Source organism: Danio rerio, chromosome 12 (genome assembly GCF_049306965.1).
Source record: "Danio rerio strain Tuebingen ecotype United States chromosome 12, GRCz12tu, whole genome shotgun sequence".
In the NCBI taxonomy this organism is placed as follows: Eukaryota; Metazoa; Chordata; class Actinopteri; order Cypriniformes; family Danionidae; genus Danio; species Danio rerio.
The window spans coordinates 6,908,726-6,932,998 of NC_133187.1; the positions used below are offsets into that span (position 1 = coordinate 6,908,726).

The 24,273-nt window shown below is 34.2% G+C and overlaps 1 protein-coding gene across 3 annotated transcripts in view; it reads left to right on the forward strand.

Moving 5' to 3' along the window:
• The window catches only part of prkg1 (protein kinase cGMP-dependent 1), a 248,018-nt gene that overhangs the window by 158,963 nt on the left and 64,782 nt on the right, over window positions 1-24,273 (forward strand). For all 3 annotated transcript variants that reach the window (XM_073918140.1, XM_073918139.1, XM_073918141.1), the window contains exon 5: window positions 6,621-6,684. In XM_073918140.1, the coding sequence (XP_073774241.1) occupies window positions 6,621-6,684 (64 nt within the window). The remainder of the gene's footprint in view (window positions 1-6,620; window positions 6,685-24,273) is intronic.

The following is a 24,273-nucleotide window of genomic DNA, read 5'->3' on the forward strand; positions in this document are numbered from 1 at the left end:
CCATCCAATTAATAATAATATTAATAATAATAATAATAATGATAAAACATATACATTTTCTCACACTGTACATTGCAGCATCACTGATTAACCTGTCTGAAATGATTAGTCTAAGAATCTGGTCTGTCTAAACCCCACCCCTACTCTTTGCTGATTGGTTATGATTGGACTTATGTGTAATGCAAACCAAATGTCCATTACCATATGTCTATTTCAGCTTTTAAATCCAATGATTTGAACAGTAAAGATTGCGTTACTTTTACTGTATCAATTCAATAGAGACTAGAGATATTTCAATAAAAAAATATCAGTTTAGGTATCTCTAATATAAAGATATCATTCGTCATAGTTTTCAATTCAATTTGTCAGATTACTATAATATTATGTCCTCATCCTCGCATAGTTTCAAACCTATACCATTTTCATTCATCTTCGAGGTAAGGGTGTGTGATATGGTAATTTTTGACAGCGACGATTAAAAGTTCTCCTTGATCTGCTTTTAAAGAAATATCGTTGTATCGTGCATGAGCCATTGCAATACTGGCACCTCTGTCTTAATATCAGTTATTGTACAACATGACATGACTTCACATCCAATATTAACTCAGTCATAGAGTTACAGTCGTGAGACTTGATCATATTGACTAACGTATCTTAGTTTCATTTGTTTTAAAGCCTTGCCGGTTAAACATTAACAGCAAATGTGGCTCCACTTTTTTTCCCCAAGACCGGTTACTCATTAAAGCTAAGCTGGGCTGAGCCTGGATGGAAGACCACATGGGAAGTTAATGGGGCCAGCAGGGGGCACTCAACCTGTGGTCTGTGTGAGTCCTAATGCCCCAGTATAGTGAAGGGGACACTATAGTGTCAAGTGAGTGTGTTTTTTGGGTGAGACTGTTAACCTAGGTCCTGACTCTCTGAGATAATAAAAAAAAAATCCCATGACACTTCTTGTAAAGAGTGCACTGGTGCTATTGTCCTGTGGCTCCCGTCGCATCATCAATGTGGATGCTGCATACTGGTGGTGGAGTGGTGAGCAACAAATCCATCACACTGAAACCATACAAGATTTATATATAAACACATTTGGTTACTGTATCTACATTTGTGCTGGTTTTAAAGGGCCAACAGACTAATTAGACTCAACATGCTGCCACTTGTTAAGGGATCATTCATCCCCAAATTTGTTTTCGTTCAATATTTGCTCACTCTGATGATGTCCCTAATTTGTAAAAATTCATTGATGTTAATAAAACAACAAAACATTTGAAAGAATTGTAACAGAATTGTGATTATCCTGGAAAAAAAAATGTGATGCATTATTTTTGCTATATCAACCACACCAACAGGCATGGTTTCCGCTACATTCATTCTTCCATGGCGAGGCACCACGCCAAAATTCATACCGCCACGGCTACATTACAGCTTTTCATTCAAAACATTTTTTTTAATAGCGGGTGATAATCGCACTAAATCGTATTAAAGGGTAAGTGAATAATAACAGCACAAACTTTTCTTTAACCATAGTGATGTGCGTCATTTGTTTAACCTTTTAAGGTTGCGTGCTGACTGACTGGCTGACTGACAGGTGCTTGATGTGTAAGGCCAGCAAAAGACGTATAGCCGTTTCACTTTACTTCAGGGTACATCAATGCTGCTCTGCTGGTCTATTGAAGACATTCATAAATATTCCTAGCAAATCTAATAAAAGCTGGAGACATACTCGTTACATAAACGCACTAAAACACACTTCAGCAGTGTTTATTTGAGAGCGCACGAGATGATCTGCGCGTTCTTGAAGCGGCTTATATTTGAGGGGGCATGCAAGAAGTTTTGTGAACGAACAGAAGAAATCGGCGCGCAAGCACAGAGATTTGCATGCTTGTAGGCTATTGCATAAATGCCATCTGGACTTTTAATACTGCGCACACGTCATCAAAATAACGCCACAGGTTGGTAGATCTGTGTAAAAAATAAATAAATAAATAAATAAAAAGGCCTGCCGCCACAGCAGGAAAAAATTCTAGAGGAAACACTGGATAGGGATATATATTTAAGAACCCTGATATTCATGCTTCTTCATTTAAAGTTCATTACCCTCAAGCCAAAAATATAAAAGTTCCAAAAAGTTCATTAACACCTTTACATCATAAAAAGCATCAATTCAAGCAGTCAAATTCAAGTCTTCTGATAAAACACTATGGGCTCTATTTTGACGATCCATGCGTAGAGCGCAAAACGCAGGGCGCAAACGCTTTCAAGGCTTGTCAGAACGCATTTTTGCTAATTTACGGACGGAAAAATCCGCTTTGCGCCATGGCGCATGATCTAAAAGGGTTGAGTTTATTTTCTTAATGAGTTATAGGTGTGTTTTGAGAATAAACCAATTAGAATCTCATCTCCCATTCCCTTTAAGAGTCAGCTGCGTCGCGCCAAGAGCGCACTCGCTATTTACAGGACGCAAAGTAAGTCTAAGTGGAAAAAATGAGCATTTCACAAGCAAACAGTTAACAGTTTTTTTAACAGAAAACTGTTAAACAGAGCATCTACTGCGTGAGAATGAGAGATAATCGATCACTTTCACTTTCGCTCTTGGACAGGAAAACCTTTACGCAAAGACATCAATTAGTCTATAAATAAATACTTTTGTTTGTTAAGCGCAAATATTCGTTTCAAAACTATTTCTAAATTCAGTTCTAATTTCCAGCAAACGAATAAATGAACAATAATAGCAAAATGTGCTCATAAACCTGAGTTATATCCTAAAACACATGCTGTGCCCCATATGGTCTAAAACCTGACAGGTGGGCAAATCTAAGCTTGTTTTTAATAAAACAAATATATATATGGATATAATAAATAATACTGCTAATAATAATAATAACATTATAAAAAAGCAAATTGTTATGTATGAACTGAAAAAGCCTCCCGAGATGAAGACATAAAAGCAGTGGTTTTTCATATTTATGTAGGCTAGAAAATAACATGTTTTGTAATATTTTAATCCTTTATATTTATATTTTATATCTATTCTTATTATATCATATATATATATATATATATATATATATATATATATATATATATATATATTCTCAAAATTAGAACGCCTTCCTTTTTAGACCAGAACGCCTATGGGCGCAAAAATGAGTGCTAATGCATTTGCTATTTAAACAGCGTAGCGCAACGCCTTAAAACGACTACTGCGCCACGCCCTGCGCCACACTGCGCCGGGTGTATGATAGGGCCCTATGACTTTTTATGGTGACGTGTGTGATGCCAAAAGTCAGATTTCAAAATGGTCTATATATAGAGTGCAAGCTTACAGTAAATCTACATTAGTAGTAACTTAGCTTCAGGATCATGAATATTTGTATAATTCTGTGTCTCCATTTAGAGAATCATTCAAAATGGATCTCTTTTAAAAATTAAAAATGGAGTCATCTTGATATGCTGACCACACAAATCAAACTTTTCCAGTCTCAGCTACAATTACAGTCTTTTTTACAGTCAAACTAGACGTTGTTCATACTGTAGGCATCCAATGAAGTGTAATTATGCCAATGAATAACAAACCTTTGTATGTTTAACGACTCATTTCAGGTCTTTCAGAATCGGATTTGTTCTTTTGAAAGACTAACTAAATTTACCATTGCTCTTTGATGCTTCGTAGACATTTAACAATCAGAAACTACGTGAAAGGTGTTATTTGGAAAAAGAACAGAGGCGATTTAATGTTCCCTGGCCGATTTAAAACTTTTATATTACTGAGTACTGAAAGTCTATAGAGAGTTCCTCCAGTCAGGGTCTTTCTGGCTGACTGGTTTTCTTAGCTATTTAAAGTGATTGGCAGCTCTTTTTTCCATGAAAACTCATGAGAAGTCCACCCACACCTCAACCTGAAGCATTGTTTCTGAGATTGCATAAGTGATGACTCTCTCTCTCTCTTTGCATTAACCTGCTCATTTACCTGTCATGCATAGACACTTCCCCCTCAAAAAAAACTATAGGTTGTTTTCCATCATGTGGTTCTGGTGGTACACAACATTTAGATGAAGGGGAAGAAGTAAAATCTTTTTTTTTTTTTTTTTTTGCAATTTATACAAAAGACATATAAATAAAATAATAACCACATATGTTGGGTATTATTCTTATTTATTATTTATTCACGCGGAGGGTTGAGTTTTCCACTGAACTAAAATATATTTGCCTGTCATCGAGGACGTACACTGTAAAAAATGGCCATGATTTCAACGGTAAAAAAATGTAAAAATGCTACAGTACAAATCCGTAACCTGGTTAACAGTATGTTTCCTTAATATATACGGTGAATAACCGTAAATTGACTTTCCCAGAATTCCCTGCATGGCACATCACTTTTTAAGCATTTTGTTGACATTAATATGGATCTTTTTTAGTTGTTTCCCCCTCAGTAATGTACATTAGAGATTTATGTTACATCTAATGTTGATAATCAATGTTTATTTCATGACTTTAATTCTATGCGTGTTACCATACTGGTGTTTAGTAGCTGTGTGGATGACACTGTGCACTTTCTAAACGCTGATACTCTTTTCTGCTTGTGGGAGAAGTTGATTGTGATGAGCATTGGCTCATTATGTAACTTTCATCACCACCTGAATGTGGGTGTGCTAACGTGTCTAACTGTGAAACAAAAGATGTGTAGATGTTGATCATTCAAAATACAGACATATTACCTCTATAAATTAATAAAATATGGTAATTAACCGTAAAAATGAAAAATTACTTTTACGGTTTGTACCGTATTTTTAACTGTAAAGTACTGGCAACCACAGCTGCCGTTTTTTTACAGTAAATTTTACGGATTTATTTTTTACAGTGTACATAAGCTATTACGTTACATGAAAAAACACTACAGTAAATACTATAGTGTTTTGGAAGCTTACTATAGATCCTAATTAAACTGTCATAGTACTTATATGCTGTGGTACAACACAATTGTAGTATTAAGTTATTTAATAGGCTTCAGTTTAATAGGCTATAATTATATACTATCACAATGCAGCAGATTTTACACTACTGTTACAGTATTTATTACAATTCATCAGTTTACTATACTACAGTATTCTGAAGCATTAATTAACAATTATTAATTAATAAGAGTTGTACACATTATACACTTTACTATGTGCTTCAAAAACATGCTTATTATAAATTACTATAGTTTTTCCCCATGCGGATATCCTCCATCATGAAATAACAGATGAAAGCATGCAAAAGCGTGGACACATAGTCTATATTGTTATTTATTTATTTTTGTAAGGGGGGGAAAGTTCTCCACATTAATAACCATCTAGTTTTGTCACAAGGTTAGCATTTCATTTTTGTTCTGTCGATGAACTTACTATCAAAAAATATTCACCACTGCTGTGCATATAGACATTAACGTCACGGTTGTTTATTCAACCAAAACGCCAGAAAAGACATGGATTATTGCAAAAGAAATCTGAGATTTCACTACAGCAATTACATTGCAGGGCACATTATTTAATCTCCTGGATATTGAATAAGTGTGGTGGCGTTTGTTTAACACACTAACATTTAATACACATAGCTGGGGCCTGTATATAATATTTATTGTTGCTGTCAAACGAATTATCGCGTTCAAAAAAAAGTTTGTATGGTACACATGGATGTATTGAATAAATGTTTATTACATGCTGCCTTTTCTTCCGTTTTTCAGCCAGTTTCTTGACCCCCCACCCCTTTATGAGCATAAACGTTTGGAAGTCTATAAAAGCTGTTTGGCATTTCTTATTTTAGCCGATTAAAACTTATAAACAACATAAAACTGAAACATTTTGATGTTCTGTTAGCGATTCCTATATAGAAGAATCACTTCCTGCCCTCCATCTGAACTTCCTGCCCTCCATCTGAATTTTGCATCAATGATTTTAATGACGTCATGTGAAAACAACCTACATATACAATGCTCAATATATATACGATGTGCACCCCTCAAGAATCTCTTATTTAAATTATTATTTGCTATAGGCAGCTTTAAACGTTATACTTGTGCATATACATTAGATTAGACAGTACTGAAGCCAAATCTGAAGCAAATGTAACAAAATAACCACTGATAACTTCCCAAAATTTAGTACACCCAAATTTATGTTAGGGAAAAATATTAACATTCTAAAAAAAAGTAAAACTGCAAAATGTAAAAAAAAATTTGTTGACATTTTTTTTTTCAATATTTCGTATGAATTTAAATGTATTATTTTTCTATTTCTGAATATGTTCCGTGACTAAAATATTATTTTAATGAATATATCCGATAGATTAATAACATATAATCTATTTTGTTCAAATTCACCAAAATATAAAAAGTATATTCACTGAGAAATGGATAAAAAAATATGTTCTCATTTATGTTGAGCAGCACTGTATATAAGAAACCTAAACGCTTATTTCTGATATTACTAAAAGCATTTATAACCAATTCTTGTGAATCCTAACACTTGTTGTTTTTCTGTGGTCATGCTGTATAAATGTTTTCTGACCAAGACAGAAGCAACAGCAGCTTTGTTTCCTCACAAAACCTCAGACTTGCTGTTCATCTTTTTTTTCCTCAGCGTTCCCACATTCCAGGGCCTCCAAGAAGAAATCCTCAGCAAGCTGGCTGATGTGCTGGAGGAGGTGAGCCACTCTACTGTACTGTATAAATCATTGTGTGTTTTCTGAGAAGAGCCATTCAGCTAACTAAAGCATAGTGATAAACAGTACTTCCTTACAGCAATAAACATGGATTCCTGTCTTTGAAAGAAACAAGGTTGACCTTCGTTAAAAGAAAATGACTTTTTTTAAGTGTCACTGAGAAAAGGTTTAACAATTTCTGCTATTTTTGTCTTGTTATTTGATGGAAAATAAAGTGGGAATGTGATTGTGCTTCATGGGAATGGGCTGTCATTGCTGTATTGTTTATAGTTCAAGTGCTAATATCAACTGTGGTGGATCTCATTTGAGGATTATCAAATATTTTTAAAAATCAGATCAGCTTATGACTTGTACAGAAGCAAATACAATCCTTAAAAGTCTTTGCCGCTCATTCTAACCCGTTGTACTTTATCACAAACATATCTCAATGGAAACAATGAGCCTTTTTTTCCCCCAAATAATTATTTAGTATTTATTTTATATCTTATTATTTGTTTTATTTCAAGTAATTTAAGTTATTGAACTTTAATAAGTTGGCCTCTCTTTATTTTAATGTACAATTTACGCTATTAAATCATTAATCAATACGTTTAGTTCAACAAACTAAATATTAGCTGCTTATTACTATTAAGGCTTTAGTTTTTAGTTAAGGTTTAGATACTGGGTAGGATTAGTGATGTAAAATATGATCATAATTTATAAGTGCTAATAACCAGTTATGATCTTAATAAAAGCAAGAAGGAAATTGTTACTTAAAGTGTTACCAATAATTTGATCATAATTTTAATTGAAATTATGGTCATATTATCAGATCAAATAAATTTAATGGTGATAAAAAATTATTCAAAGTTATCTCAGTGATGATGTACTATTCACCATAAAATAAGGCCAGACAACTGGAAGGTGAGTGCCAGTTCACCAGGAATGTATTACTTCTCATTCATTCAAGATACATTATGCAGAAATTTTCTACTATGCAGCATCTGTAAATGCACCATGCAGTATATGTAAGAAATATGCCAATTATTACAAGCAATATACCACATCGTCCACTGTCATAACAGTTCACATTAATAAAAATAATCTCTGGACCGCCTCTGTTCATCTTTAAGGCATGTTGTTCTGTGACAAATGTGAGATTTACTTTCATGTGTCATTGCTATATGAGGTTAATTAGTCTGGTGGGGGAAAGTAATGCACACTAGACTTAATAATGTTTCTCAAAGACTCAAAAAATATTCTTATAAAAATTAAGTGCTGCCTTAAATACTGAAGTTGAATCAAAGTAAGCTTAATTAACCTTAAGGAATTTCAACTTGCATGAAACTAACTTAAAACATTAAGCTGAACCTTGTATCACGCTGAAAAAGGACCCTTATGAAACTAAACAGTCACATCAATCGTTTACAGAGATTTCAGTGGCTTAACAACATTTCTGTGCATATAACCCATTCGTAACAACCAGATTTGCATGACTAAAATAGTTTTAAAACACAGAAAATATGCCACTGTACATTTTACACCACAGGTGTTGAATGTGACGCTTGTCAGGTGAATAAATGTATGCATCGCCAAATCCCCGATTTCATTAATAAAGAAAACGACTTTCAATCTTTCTTTGGATATTGGTTATTAACAAAATCTCTAATTTGCATGTGCTTCTTCCCATAAACCTGTGTAAAGATGATCCACTAGAAAGTGCACAACTTGTTAATTATGCAGATTCAGATGTAAGCTAATTTGACCGTTTATGTAGTTTCCCTTTAGGAGCAGAAGTGCTGATTTAGAGAGCAAATGTAGAAAATGAAACTGGGAATTTATTGGAAAATTAATGAAATTAAATGAAAGCCTTGGGACGTCCTTGTTAATTAAAATTACATCAGTGTATTAAAAATGCTTTGTTTTTGAATGTTATACGCCTGAAGGCCATTCATAACTAGTGTTTACAATCTGCTGGGCTGACATAATACCATATCACAAATAGAATGTAGCTTTTCACAGCGTTTCCAAGCGTGGTACAACATATTATTACAGAGCTGGCAGGGAAATCCCTCCCTGTTCATTTGTTTCTTCTTTTTTTTTTTTTTTGCAATTAATTCACTATGAAATCTTTCAAGCCCCAGATGTGCTGTGTCTTTATTAACTCTGCGCTGAAATTAAAGATGAATTACCTAAACTGAGTTATTGTACATAAACACAAAGTTTTGAATTATAAAGACTTCTTTTATGTTTAAAGACTTGTCTCTTATGCCCTGCAAGGTTTATTTATTGATCCAAAATACAGCAAAGACATTTTCTTTCCCTTTTTTGTTGTGATTTAAACTGTAATGTTTATGTAAAGCTGAGTTTTCATCATTAGTTATAATCTATTACTATTACTATTATTGTTTTTTCTGGAAATATTTTTTCATTTTATGATTGTTTTTTAATCACAGTTTTAATCAGTTTATTATTTCATCAGTTTTTATCCGTATATGTATATGCTTAATAAATTATTATTATTATTATTATTAAAATAGTATCCCGAATTTTCTGTAATAATGTGTAACAGTTTTAACGCACAAAGTGTAATAAGCGGTTTGTTACTTTACTTTAAGAAAGTGAGTAAACCCATTGCCAATAATTCCCATAATTGTAATAAGTAACCCAAACTGTCTTTCAACAAATGTAGATTTGTACACCTGCGCACCCTATTCAAACAAACAGATGCACGCACATTCACGTGTACACGACAGAGTAAAATTAATGCTGAATCAAAACTTTTTCAAATCCTGAATCAATACTGCTGGTTCATTCTGCTGTGGCGACCCCGGAATAATAAAGGGACTAAGCTTCTTTTGCACGCTGGAGGAAGGACGACACCATGACTAAAGTATTTCTTTTAGAAAGGTAATGTTATGTTTTAAAACTATTTTAGTCGCGCAAAGCTGGTGTAGATTGTGTTGTGTTACGAATGGGTTATAATACACAAAATTGTCGTTTAGCCACTGAAATCTTCTGGCGAACAATTGACGTGACTATTTTCAGTTTAATAAGGGACCTTTAACAGCATCTATAAAGTACATTTTTATTTAGTTTAACAACAAAACAAGTAAATACAAGTACAAATACATTACAAGTAAATAGCGCTATTCGCCTAGCTTGCTTTACTGAGGTGAAGTTGGTTATATATTCACATTGTTTCCTTTTTGAACAATGACGACCTGTGACGCCCTCCCTATATTGTCTACTGCTACTCTGAGTATTTGGTCTGAAATAGCTGAAAACAAGCTAGAAAGTTTTTTGTTCAGAATAGGGTATATGCAGAAAGACTTTTAATTTTTCAGTAACCTGTGTCAAACGCTTCCGGTAAACTATCCGCTTGTTAAGTGGTGACGTGTTTGTGACGTATGTATACTGCTTCTGGGTCCAAGCCGCCATTCATTTGAGTGGAGAAATCATTCGTTTATGATCACGTTTTTTCCTATCAAACATTAAAGTTAATTTTATATAAAATCGTAGTGTACACAACAATCTCTGGGCTTGCTGCATAACAAATACCAAAAATTTAACAATTTCTAAAAAAATGTATCACTTTCTGGCCATCGGATATTAGGCATGGACATATATACTGCCATCGTGATTTTCTAAAGCATTAAATCGCTTTGTAAACGTTTATTATTACCATTTCATGAGTCTCCCCATTCAGTTGAATAGAGCGCTTGGACCTGGAAGCCGCTTCGCGTGACGTCACACTTAACAAGCGGATATGCCATTACAAAATCGCAGCGTTTTATGTCTGTTTTCTTTAAAAATCAACTATCTTCACTGCCTGATAGATATATGATATAAAGGGGTCTCAGAATGCACAAGAAGCGCTGCATTAAATTACATTTTTCTGCACCATGTCTTTAAAACATCAACATTTATTTCATATTGGAGTTTCTGCACTAGCCTGCTGACCTTGACGGTGCATGTAAACAAAAAATGCTGAAGTCTATTTAACTGATTATATTTTAATTACAGCATTTATGCTGTAAAAGAAAATGTATAAAAACTTAAGTCACATTAACCGTTCACCGAAAGTTTAACGGTGTGGGAAGAAACACTATCTGTGCATGCTATACACCCTCTTGTTATGTTATAAAGTACTATTAAGTTTTCTAACTGGTGAATGACATGATCTAGTGGGTTGTCTACTGTCATCTTTACTGTGCGTATTTGTGATATTAGGAAGCATAGCTTTGGACGGCAGGGGAGGGATTGTGTTTTTAAAGCTATTATGCTAACAGTTAGCATATTGGCAGATCACATACTGCACTTTTAACTTATTTTTTATATTTATGCACAAATTTAATTTACTTAATTTAAAGCAATGGGTTTACACTATAATAAATAATTAATGGCTTTAAAAGCAATGAGTTTACTCACTTTGAATTAGTAAAGCAAACTTATAGCTTTTAACAGTGCACACACACACTAATTATTATGATAATATTAATAATAATGATGAAGCACCACTGTTTCAAATTTCATAGCAATGTTTCATGAACCACAGATCCTCATATTAAAATTATTTCCTAAGGATGGTGTGATTTTATATGTGCAGTAATAAATTATCTAAAATATTTTACAATAAAAAGCTTTTTAATAAACTAATATCTCTAAAACTTACTTGCAAACTTTTCCATAAGAAAAAAAAAATCAGCATTTTAGATGAAAATCAACTTGTATTAGCAGTTCCACACAGTGCTTTCTTTTTTACCATACATATTTTGGGAACAAAGACTGATGAGATCAATTCCTCACAGTCATGTTTAAAAGGCAGAACGGATGGCCACGATCATGCCCTGAAACTGTGGCTAAAGTGACTAATGAGACGTCTTCATGCTGGGTCTCTGCTGGTCTCCTGCTGCGGTTTACTGCCCCGGCTAAAACGCCATGAAAACAGGGTTTTGATCTGCTCTCTCTGCATCTCCATCATTTCTCTCTCTCGCTGGGTTTTTCATCTCTTTGGGAATCTGTCACCATATGCATCCGTCTGTTAGACATAACAGCTGTTTCAGTTCCACATGGATGATTATTAGCATCTTCTGAAGTAAATGTAACCACAAATGTCATTGCCAAATCTGTCGATAATAGCATTAGTTCTGTACGTCTAAATGTATTTCATGCTTTAGTGTTTGGTTTGAATTATTTTAGAGCCTCAATTTAAAATAATAATAATTCCTTACATTCATATAGCACTTTTCTGGACACTCAAAGCGCTTTACACATTTTTGAAGGGAATCTCCTCATCCATCACCAGTGTGCAGCATCCACCTGGATGAAGCAACGGCAGCCATATTGCGCCAGACCGCACACCAGCTAATGGGTGGAGAGGAGACAAAGTGAGCCAATTATAATATGTTGATGGTTGGGAAACCATGATGGACAGGAAATTTGGCCAGGATGTCAGGATAAAACCCTTACTCTTTTTCAAAGTAGATCCTAGGATTTTTAATGCCCAGAAAGAGTAAAGACCTCGGTTTAATGTCGCATACGGAAGACGGCACTCACTGAGCAGCATAGAGTCCCCATCAACATACTGGGGCGTTAGGACCCACGAAGAGCGCAGGTTGAGTGACCCCTGCTGGTCTCCCTAACTCCACTTCCAACAGCAACCTATGTGATCTCCCATCCAAGTTCTGACAAGATGCAGTCCCTCTTAGCTTCAGTGGGTGACCATGTGAGAGCTGCAGAGAGCTAGCTGCCGGCGTCTACCCAAAAATGTTCAAATTGTTTATATTAGTAGCTCTCAAACTGTGGTACGGGTATACAGCATACCTTCTAGGTGATACTTCTAGGTCTTATTTCTAGTGGTACACAGAGGAATCGCAGATTAATTAAAGTAAAAAAACACACACTTTTAACCCTTTTTGAACACACTTTTAACCCTTTAACACATATAATAATACAGATGTGATCAATAAATTGATTTTAATAGGCTAAACCTTTTATTTTATTTCCACATTTCTAATGTTTGTTATGTATTTATTTAATTTCCTCTCTATCATTGTAATAGTTGTTGGGGGGCGTGTCCCATATTTTTATATTCCAATGTCGACAGGTATAGTATAATCCCTTGCTTTTCTGACACACAAAGCCTACTCTAACGAGCAGTAAACAGATCTAATTTCTGTAAATATGTAAATCTAATTAATATATTTAACATACAAGTTCATGATCAAAGGTTTAAAACTGATCAACAAGAGTTTTTATCAATATGATGACATATTTATGAGGTCAAAGGAACATTTCCAGGTTTTGATGAATATACTACTTTATAATAATACTTTACATTTAAACACAGCGGTTTTCACGTCATCTCAAACTTCACTTTCTCCTCGCATCATAACCAATCAAATGCTCTCTAGTATCTGACATGCACCGCCCACTTCAAGACACTTCTCATTTGCTTTTCATTTTGATGTGCTTTAGCGGAGCGGTAATATAACAAAATGCTATTGGCTGTTTTTAAAATAGGGGAGGAGCTATCCTATGTCCCACCCTCTTATGCAATAAAAATTTATATTTCAAAGCACTTCATAGGACCTTTAATTACCTCCAGAATTGTCAAGAGCGTCTGTGCTCTTATGCCTTCAAACACCACCACACATTTAATGTGTGTTGGCATCATTTTCTGAGGTGCAAGCAATTCATTAAATAAAAAAAAAAGATTCAAGCAATTTCTCCTACCACAGCAAATCCCATTTTTATTTTTGATATTTGGTCAATTCTTCTTTATTTCTATAGCACTTTTACAATGTAGATTGCATCAAAGCAGCCTAACATAGAAGAAGTTCTAGTCAATTGTAGTAAATTAGTCAATTTTGTTCTCTTTTACTCATTAGATGGAAACGTTGCTGTATTGGCTTTTCTTTCATGCGATATTCCAGTTTTGCGCTTTAATTAAATTCACATCTTTGGATGGAAACATAGCTATTGTTCCACTGAGCATTTTTAAAGCACCATCTGGATGTATTTTATTATTTTTGCAGTCATGTCAGATCAGATGCGGCAACCAAACCACTCTTATCAATAGCTGACAGCACAGAATGATAGACCAGTTGCTCCCAACGGAGGCATTAATCAGAAATCTGACATTTTTGGGACAAAAACATGACAATTTTCCAACTTCTTTCTGTCTTTCTTTGGTAGTTTGATTAAACAGGCCAATTTTGCTGCTGACCTCCCATTTTTAAGTTTTAAGAGAAACAATTTAGAACTTTTCAGATTTATTCATTTGACTTGACACAGTACACTTGACTATGACAATAGATTAAATGAATCACTGCAGCATAAACAAAGACTTTCTATTAAATATTTTTCATAAATACCATGTTAACTACATCCATGTTGACTTTTGTGTAAGTATTTAAATCTTACCAGTAACTGTAACCAATCAGAATACTATAAATGGTTAGTAATCCTAATAGACTGTTTAAAGATAGCTCTCAATTAGACTTCAAATAATGTCTTACAAAAATCATTCATTTTTCGACTTATTTCTGTATTTATCAGAGGTCACCGCAGCAGAATGAACCACCAACTATTCCAGCATATGTTTTACACAGCGAATGCCTTTCCAACAACAACTCATAACTGGGAAACACCCATACACATTCATTCACACTATTACACTACGGCCAATTTAGTTCATCCAATTCACCTATAGCGCATGTCTTTGGACTGAGGGGGAAAACGGAGCCCCCCGAGGGAACCCAAGAAAACACGGGGAGAACATGCAAACTCCACACAGGAATGCCAGGACTCCACCAGCGACCTTCTTGCTGTGAGGCAACAGTGCTAACCACTGAGCCACTGTGCCACCCTCTGTCTCACAAATTCTGTTATAGAAATATTTATTACACATTACAGTGTAGAGCTGCAATGTTTTGATAGTGTTGATGATTGCTTTTGCTATTTTACTTATGATTATTAGTAATTATTAGCATATTTCTTTTAGAAAAATGCATTTCTGAAAACAGCACATTGCAGACAAATAGTAGTATGATTAAAAAATGCCTTCCTTTAGCCCCTGAAAACATTCGACAGACCTTCAGAATCAACTAAACCTTCCACTTGTAATACCTTTAAATAAATATTTATTTAGGCCTATTTAATTACTCATTTATTATTCGTGTACAATAATTTAGACAATAAATGAGATGAAATATAATCAACAACAAAAATGTAAATGAAAACTGTAAATAAAAACGTAAACGAAAAAGCTTATTTACTGACTGTCTTAGTCCTATCACTTTAAAATACCAAACACTGTACATCTCTCTCTATATTGAGGCTAAATCACTGCTTTATTTATTTATTTAGCTCTACTTATTTGTATGTATGTTTGTACTTTCATTTTAGTTGTATTTTATTTCTTTAATTTTACTTTCCAAAATGAATCCTCCTTTCACTTAAGTTTACATTGATAATAAAACTTAGGTTTTAATGATTAATGGAGGAATTATAATGATTTGTTTCATTATTTCATCTTCATTTAAAAGAGTATTTACAGCTGTATATTTCTGTTCGTTTGCATCCTGTCCCTTTGTGCCCCTGGCGACATATTCGCAAATTATACGGTTATAGCGGTTATATCTAAAAAAACGCTCTTACTCCTTTAGTACTTCACACTGAAGTCCGAAATTTCCGAATGTTTTTTTTTTTCATATTCATATGTGCAAAATTCATCACATAAACAAAACTGCTTCATGATTATCCCCAAATACAAAGTTTATTTCAGGAAATCAGTGAAATTTTGATACATGCTTGTGATACTTCACACATTCATGCATGTAAACAATCCTGAACAGACTGGCAGTACCTTGGACTATGTAATAGATGACGGCGGTGTTGAGGTTTCGAAGCAATGGAATGAAAGCAGACCTGCTTTCTATCATAATATGGGCTGTACGTTAAATGTATAGACACACACACACACACACACACACACACACCAAGCAGCAGCAAGGCAGAGATGCATCAGTCACTAGCTATGTTACCATCCAGAAACGCCAATTAAGTTGACTAGTATAGCATAAAAGACATGAGAATAAAGCAGTGTTTCCATCCAACGAGTCAAAGCGAACAAAATCGTCCCTTCCTGACTAACTGGCGCCAAATATTAATAGTACAAATTTAATTTGCAGCAGTAGGAGAAGCTGCGTGAGTGTTTTCTTCATTTAATAAATCACTTGTGTCTCAGAAGACAATTCAGAATCGCAGTAAATGCGCAGTGGCGTTTGAAGGCATGAGACGCGAAGCACAGACGCACTTGATTCTGGAGGTCATTAAACATATAATAGCACTAATACTGAAATGGTTAAGGCATTTTAGAATGACCAAAACAGATGTTTTACAGTGTGCTCAGCCTGCTGGTTTATCCATTCGCACACATTCTTATCATCACATGACCTTTTTAAATGCGCATACTGGAATTTGTTCAGTAAAAGTGTTTCCATCAAAGTTTATGTGCATCTTATTGAATAAAAAGTTTATCCTACTCAGTTATGTGCAAGTTTTTTCATGTGCATTTTCAAAATTGATGTGCATCTTCAACTGTCTTTTTTTTTAATTCAAAATGTGCATAAAAATAGGTGGATGGACATGTAGCTACTAAATTCAGTCATGCGTTCTCAACTGTTTTCGAAATTTTGACTTTATTTTATTCACTGTGCATTCTGTATTTAGCTTTTTGCTTGTATGCTGGTTCTGAACTGTCAAAACACCTCTTAAAGTACTTCTTCGGATGCAAAAATTGGGAAAAATCGAACCTGGTTAGAATTTTTTTTAGTGATGGACCAAAGTTTTGAAGGCAGTGTGTCAATATGACATAACATGAGGACAAATTTACGTACGAAAATTACAGACTGAAATTTGGGATTCATTGAGTAACAACCTTAATGCCACAAAATGTCCATGAACTATATTCAAATACATATATAGAAACATTTACTTTTAAAATTAACAAGCTTCCAGCCTTGGTGAGTATTAGACACTTATTTTATAAACAAAAAAGTTAATCTTTACTGATTTCAACTGTTAGTGTACGCTAAAAGAAATGTGTAGCTAAAGCAGTAATCCAGCCACAGTATTAGCCATTATCTCCACATCCAGACCTTCTGATCCAACTGAGTGGGATGTACTGCACTGCCAACTTTCTTGGCACTTTCAATGCTGTTTCCAACTCTGCAAGCTGAAGCAAACTTTTGCTATGATATATTTTGCAGTCGAGCGTGGAGACGGTCAGCAGCACGCAGAAAACACTCAGCATGATGTTCCAGTTTACAGTTCTACGGCTCTTTAATTGATGACTCTCATGAAACCCATTTGAAGTAGGAAATTACAGCAAATAGCTTTTCATTTTTTAAAAATGAAACCAAATGGTCGCTTGATGATAATGTCCTCCAGGGGAACACGAGGACAAAGACGCGAGGTGAAAGGAAATTGAGTTTCTGTTTTCTGTCAGCATTCTCTTTAAATGTTTGATAATGACCTTTGCTTGAAAAGTTCACTCTTTCAACATCATAATATTTAAGATAATGTTCAAGGCCCTAAAACTGAAAAAGATTGTTTTGAAAGCATATATTTGTGGTCATAGCAATTAGTTTCTTCAATATGAAGATACAGTACAGTATTACAGATTTTTTCTTTTTTTGTTTGCCAGTATCACTCACGATTTATATCTTAATTTGAACACTTTCAGGGTTTTTTTTTTTTTAAATAGATTTGTATTTTTACATTTATTTATATTTATATTTTATGATTTTTGTTCAGTTTCTTATATTGATGGTTTTGTAGGGCTGGGCAATTAACCAAAAAGTAATTGAAATCGACGGTCAGAAGCTATAATCTACAAGTGTCAAACTTGGTTCCTGGAGGGCTTCAGCTCTGCAGAGTTTAGTTCCAACCTTAATTAAACACACCTGATCAAACTAATTGAGTTCTTCAGGCTGTTTTAAACTTACAGGTAAGTGTGTTGAACAAGAGTGCTTATTAATTCTGAAAATAAATAAATAAATAATTTTTTTTTCTTGCTAATTATTATTATATTTCAATGACTGTTTTTAAAATTGACTTTGACATTTTTGCATTCAGATATAAAATTTTATAGGTTACAGACTATTTTGAGGGATGTAAACAAAAACAATGGTCCCAATGTTTTTCCTGTTTTACATTTTTAAATTCTATACAGAGAATCTAAGAGCCACATATTGATAAATAATGCTATGACAGCGGTTTTATTGAAAGCAGGAAATGTTCATGGGTCAATGACATGGCCACATTGAAATGGTCTATAGAGGCCTATAGATTTAATATTTTTGTTTATGAAAATAACATTGATTCTAATGCTGGAAGTATTTAAAACTTTAATATAATTTTTTTGTTTTTTTAAATAGTATTTTTATTTTCTGCAGCATATTGATCAAACCTTTTTTCTCAGCAGCTTCTTAAAATAATTTTACAGCCCTTAAAGTACCAGGCACATCTCAGAGACCTAATTAAAGAACTTTTCAACATTTTAAAGCAGTGTTTTAGGGATCATTGACAGCACTGTGGGAAAGCTGGAAAACACACACAATGAAAAACCTTCCCAGCGAATTCGCTGCAATAATTCTATTCACAGAAAAACAAAACTGAAGCCATAGCATATAAACCAGGAAATTTATAAAGTCTGAAAAGCTTTCCTGAAGACTCAAAATAAAAACTCAATTCATTTTCTTAGGGAAATTAGTCTGAAACCTTAAAAACAGACAGCTGATGCAATCCATGGCATATGCTTTTGTCATTTATATTACTTCAGCTTGTATATTTTTAACAGTGCTGCATGATGGTTCTGACTCTAAAGCATAAAAATACCGTAATACGTTTGCAGAGATCAAGGAATCGGGACTTCTTCTGAAAAACAATGCTATTCTACTTTGAAAAGTGGGTTCTGTCTGCTATTGTTTTGGTTTATGTGATCCTGCTTACTGCCAATTGACCCACTACGCAATCAGAGCTGTCAGTTTTCTGAAAAGACATTGTATTTCAGCCATAAAGAAAGACAACTATTATACGTTAATGTATATAATACACAAACTAATCTTTTAATTGCCAGATTTACACACATCATATTAAATATGGCACACAATCCCTTTTTCCACAAAAATTATGTTTGCCATTTGTTTAAACTAATTATTTAAAATGAGCTGAAACTACCAAATTTTTGATATTTTAGGGGGACAACTAAATTGTTGTTTTATGTTTAATCCACTTAAATGTGTAATAACTAATCAGTTAACTTAATTCCTTTACATATCGATTGTGTGGAACCCAGCATTTTTTACAGTGCATTTTGTTGAATATTTGGCATACGGTTTTCATTTCATGCAATTATATTTAAATTACTTTATCAACATTGTAGACATATGAATTTATGATTTAAATAGACCTAGTGTAATATAAATTAAGTATATAATAAAGTGTGAGATGTGTTTGAGAGATGCAGACAGCTAAAAGCCCATTGTCAATTGCAGGTCTTAATCCGGCAACACATGTTTAAGAGTATTAGGGCGTATTCACACTGTTGCCTTGAAGCAGGCAAAGAAATGGAGTTTACTTTCAGTTTCTCCATAACAGTGAAACAGGGGCTTCTGCTGTAAGTGTCAGTGAAAGACTGTCCAGCAAACACACACGCAGTGAATTTCAAACGCAGTTTTAAATTCTCGTAATCACCTCCCTCGCCAAAGTAAGCTACCGTGACATCGCGCATACGAGATAAATGACATCAGTACATAATAACCGGTTATGATTATTACTGAAGCAATACCAAATTGTCCACGTCTGCATAGCAGTGCACCAAAGAAACAATTAATTTTGTCACCCCTAATTTTTAGGCAAGGAATGGTACTTTTACTTAAGTATGAGTTATTTTCAGTACTCTTTCCACCAAAAAGAGTGGAAAATTAAAATCCACATTCATGCTTGTTAACATTGAATAATGCATCGTGAGTTAACATGAACTAACAGTAAACAACTGTATTTCCAATACTAATGTTAACAAGTACCGTAATAAATGTATTGTTCATTGTTTATTCATGTTTGTACATAGTTGAAATTCAGAAGTATTAGCCCCCCTTTGAATGTTTTTCTTCTTTTTTTAATATTTCCCAAATGATGTTTAACAGAGCAAGGAAATTTTCACAGTATGTCTGATAATATTTTGTTTTTCTGGAGAAAGTATTATTTGTTTTATTTCGGCTAGAATAAAAGCAGTTTTTAACTTTTTAAAAGTTATTTTAAGGACAAAATTATTAGCGCCTTTAAGCAATTTCTTTCCGATTGTCTAAAGAACAAACCATCGTTATACAATAACTTGCCTAATTACCCTAACCTGCCTAGTTAGCCTAATTAACCTAGTTAAGCCTTTAAATGTCACTTTAAGCTGACTACTAGTATCTTAAAAAATATCTAGTAAAATATAATTTACTGTCATCATGGCAAAGATAATAATAATAATATATTTTATTTAAAACGCACTTTTTTAAAACCCAAGGCGCTTACAAGAAAGTAAAAACAACAAAAAATAAAGAAAAATACAATAAAAAACACAGTAAGAATAAAAGATATCACAAATTAAAAACAGACCTAAAAAGATGAGTTTTAAGTAGCTTTGTAAAAGTGTCCAATGAACCGGTATTCCTAATGTTAGTGGAAAGAGCATTCCACAGTTTGGGAGCACGGAAAGAGAATGCACTGCCTCCCATGGTGCTGAATTTGCAGCGAGGCTGAAACAGCGTAAATAAGTTATTAGAAATGAGTTGTTATTATTATTAGAAATGAGCTGAAAAAAATCTTCTCTCCCTTAAACAGGCTAATAATTCAGGGTAGCGAATAATTCTGACTTCAACTGTACATTAACTGGCATTAACTGATGCAACCTTATTGTAAAGTGTCACCCAAATCCTACAAATCATTGTATCCTAACAAAGTTTCAATTGTTGTAATCGAAGACCGGGGTTATTCTACCAAATATTGATTTCTTAACTGAAAAATATAAATAGGCGGCACCTAATGCACACTATAATCCCAAACCGAGATCCACCAATCATAAAAGCTCCTGTTACCATGGTGATGAGAATTGCTTTAAAGGAGCTCAGCAATGACCACACATTCCCAGTGATTTAATCAAGACTCTCTGCACTCTGGTTTAGAAATCTTTATGGATGATTTTGTTGAAATGCTTAAGAAGAAAGTGAATGGGAAAAGCACTTCTGAAACCAAGGCTGCTTAAAAAGTGGACGGTCTCTATTGAACTCTGTTACCCTTGTGTCTATGGCATCTCGCTATGTCTGGGCTTTATCCCAGACATACTTGAGAAGTGATGGAGTTGGCAGGATTTCCCACACTGCACTGCTCTACTTGAAGCAACATGGGTCAGGAAGTCAGATTTTTCCATCAGATCTGTTTGGCCCTTATGGTAGTAATAAAAGAATTTGGGGCAAAGGGTGGGAAGAGGGGACGATGTACTTTAAATGGTAGATCAGTAGGGATTATGTAACAGTAAATATCTCATACTTTTATTACACTGTTGTTTCCATTGTGCGAGTGGCATGGAAAACTCTCTATCATTTTTATTTTAATGTCTGAATTTTTGGCACTCAAGTCTAATACGGTCAAGAAAAAGATGATATACACAGCGACATACAGCTGATATATTACTTCCAGTTTATCCATTGCACAAAGTACAAGGTCATTTGAGTGCAGTCAATTTGCACTATTAGGGCTCTATCATACACACGGCGCAATAAGGCTCAAGAAGTGTTTAGTGCAATTTGTTGCCATTTTTAGACCAGTGCAAAACTAATTTTCATATTTTGCACAACGTTTTTTAAATAGCAAATCCATTTTGTGCTACTGTGCACTCATGGGTGTGCTGGTCGATGAAGGATAATAATACTGCGCACCATTGACCAAGTAAAAGCTGGTCTAAAGTCCAGCGCAGAGCGCGTTAGTTATGAGCCTATGCAGGCTCAAACGTTTAATACACACAGGATGTACAGCAATACACAAATATCTTTATATATGAAAAAATAAAGGATTAAAGTGTTACAAAAATTATTATTTACTACATAAATATATAAACCTCCATGCTTCATCTCGGGGGGCTTTTTTCAATTCATGACAATTTACATTTTTATTATAATGTCATTATCATTATTAGCAGTATTACTTATTATCTGCACATCTATATTTGTTTTAATAAAAACAAGTTTAGATTTGTCCACCTGTCTGGTTTGGAGACGTACAGTATGCATCAATATATGGGACATAAGAATAGGACGTGTGTTTGGATATAGCTTCGTTTTTTTTTACCACACTTTGTTATTATTGTTCATTTATTAATTTGCTGGAAATTAGAACTGAATTTAGAAATAGTTTTGAAACAAATCTTTGCACTTAACAAACAAAATTAAATACGTATAGCTACTGGATGTCATCAGTGAAGTGAGTTTCCACCGTTTCTTTACAGTTTGAAAGTAAAGGAGTAAAGAGTAAAAGTAAAGAGAAAGTAAAGAGGCCGAATCGAGGAGGCTCATACTTTATCCTTGCACAGATGGTTTGCTTAAATGTTTAACTGCTAGTAAAGCGTTTATTTTTTCCACTTAAAGTCCCACAAATAAATAGCAAATGCACTATGGCGTGACACAACTTAGTATAAAAGGGAAATATATCTGTGGTTGTTTTGTGTGGCCGAGCCTTTGACACACTCAGGCATTCTTCCACAGAGTATATGCAGTCAAAACTGAAGCTTTTTCATGCTGTACATATTGAAGAGGTAGTTTAATCTGCTATGAAATTACTACCAATAATAGCCATAATTATTATTATTCTGTCCCAACCAATTGTATTGTCCCAATAGCGTAAGAACAGCAGACACTACAACTAAGAGAGAAAGAGTTTGTATATTCACATATACTTTAATAAGTCCAATTCAATTAGCAGTATGATTTACAATCTATTAAATGAGACCAGTTACAACAAAATACAAGTGGTATAAAACCGATTATAATCAAAACGACCCTTGAAAATTTACTCAAATAGAGCTTTAGTGAAAATAGAGCCCTTACGAACATATATAAAAGTGTAAATGAACCTCAGAATTAAAACACATGCATTTTACCCTCGGCCGTACATTGGGAGATATTAAAAAGTAAAACTAATCTGAATGCAGTACTTTAAATGTCGACTAGGTGGGGGTTTTACCACAAGTGGCTAGATGCGACTGCACAACAATTGATAGTGGATCAAAAATATATATTTTTGGTGGTCCAAATCTTATAATATTTTTGACATCAGTTGCAGGCCGACGGGAGAAGGAAGGCCGGCCGGCAGTTTGAGACCCCTGATATACAGGGTTTTTCCTCACTGAGAATTCCAAGGTGGCAACCTCTATCAAATGTTGTACCTTTAAATTTTGCCAAAAAATCAGGCAGGCAATCAAAGTTACCGACAGACACCGAGTGATGCTCAAACACTGCTCATGTATTTAATCACATTGTTAGCCTTTCTAAATAAGACAATGTTACTTGATAAGATAACAAGAATGCAAAACGTGTTTGTTTCAAGTAGCAAAGATTTCATTATCGTGATACCACCTCCGCCTCATTTTGACCCTGTTAAACATATTGTGTTGCTGCTTTGTGATAGGCTGATATGATATTTTCATTAACAAGCTGTTGTGTATAGCCAAAAAAGCAGGTCAATTTAAAAACAAGAATGTTGCATATTCAAAATATCTTTTACAGAGTTAATTATATTCACTTTCATTATGCCGTTATGTAAGAGTTTCACATTTCTGCTTTTAAACCCTCCGGATTACCTGGCCCTGTGACCTTCCGTAGTAAACACATTACTATAAATGTGTTTTTCATTTGTGCTTAAAAAAAAATGCTGCATGAGTCAGAATTATTTTCAGCAAACCAGAAATTCCGTAGGTGGTATTTAACAATACCTTCTTATAGTGCAAACGAGAGTGAGATTCAGTCCTGAAGCTCAACATTATTACTTCCTCCAGGTGAGATCAGGAATAACCCAATGACCTGGACAATGCTTCAGGAGCCGCTGATTCATTCTGTAGCTGTATTTTGTAGAAACCGAGAAACAGCTTTAAATCAGATCTTTCAGGGCTTTTTAATGTTTTAGGGCTTCGGGAATTAGACTTGATCTTTGAAATCATGAGTAATGTGTTGGCTCTTGAAGTCCAGGTCATTGAGCTCTGAAAAATAACCCAGACGACCTCTTAAATGCTGTTGTCAGGAAAAGCACAGCCCAAAGAAAGCAATTTATAATAACAGACGCATTGCAATATGGTTGGGGAAACTAATCGCAAATGCCCTTGACAAATGCAATGAATTTCGATTATTATTTATTCCATCAAGTCAGTTAAATGTGTTGGATCTCACGTTAGGCTTCTTAATTCAAACTTAATGTGTTTTGCTTGCATTCATGTGGCAGTAGCAAGCAGCCATATTCAAGCTTTTTTCTAATGTATGCTCTTAA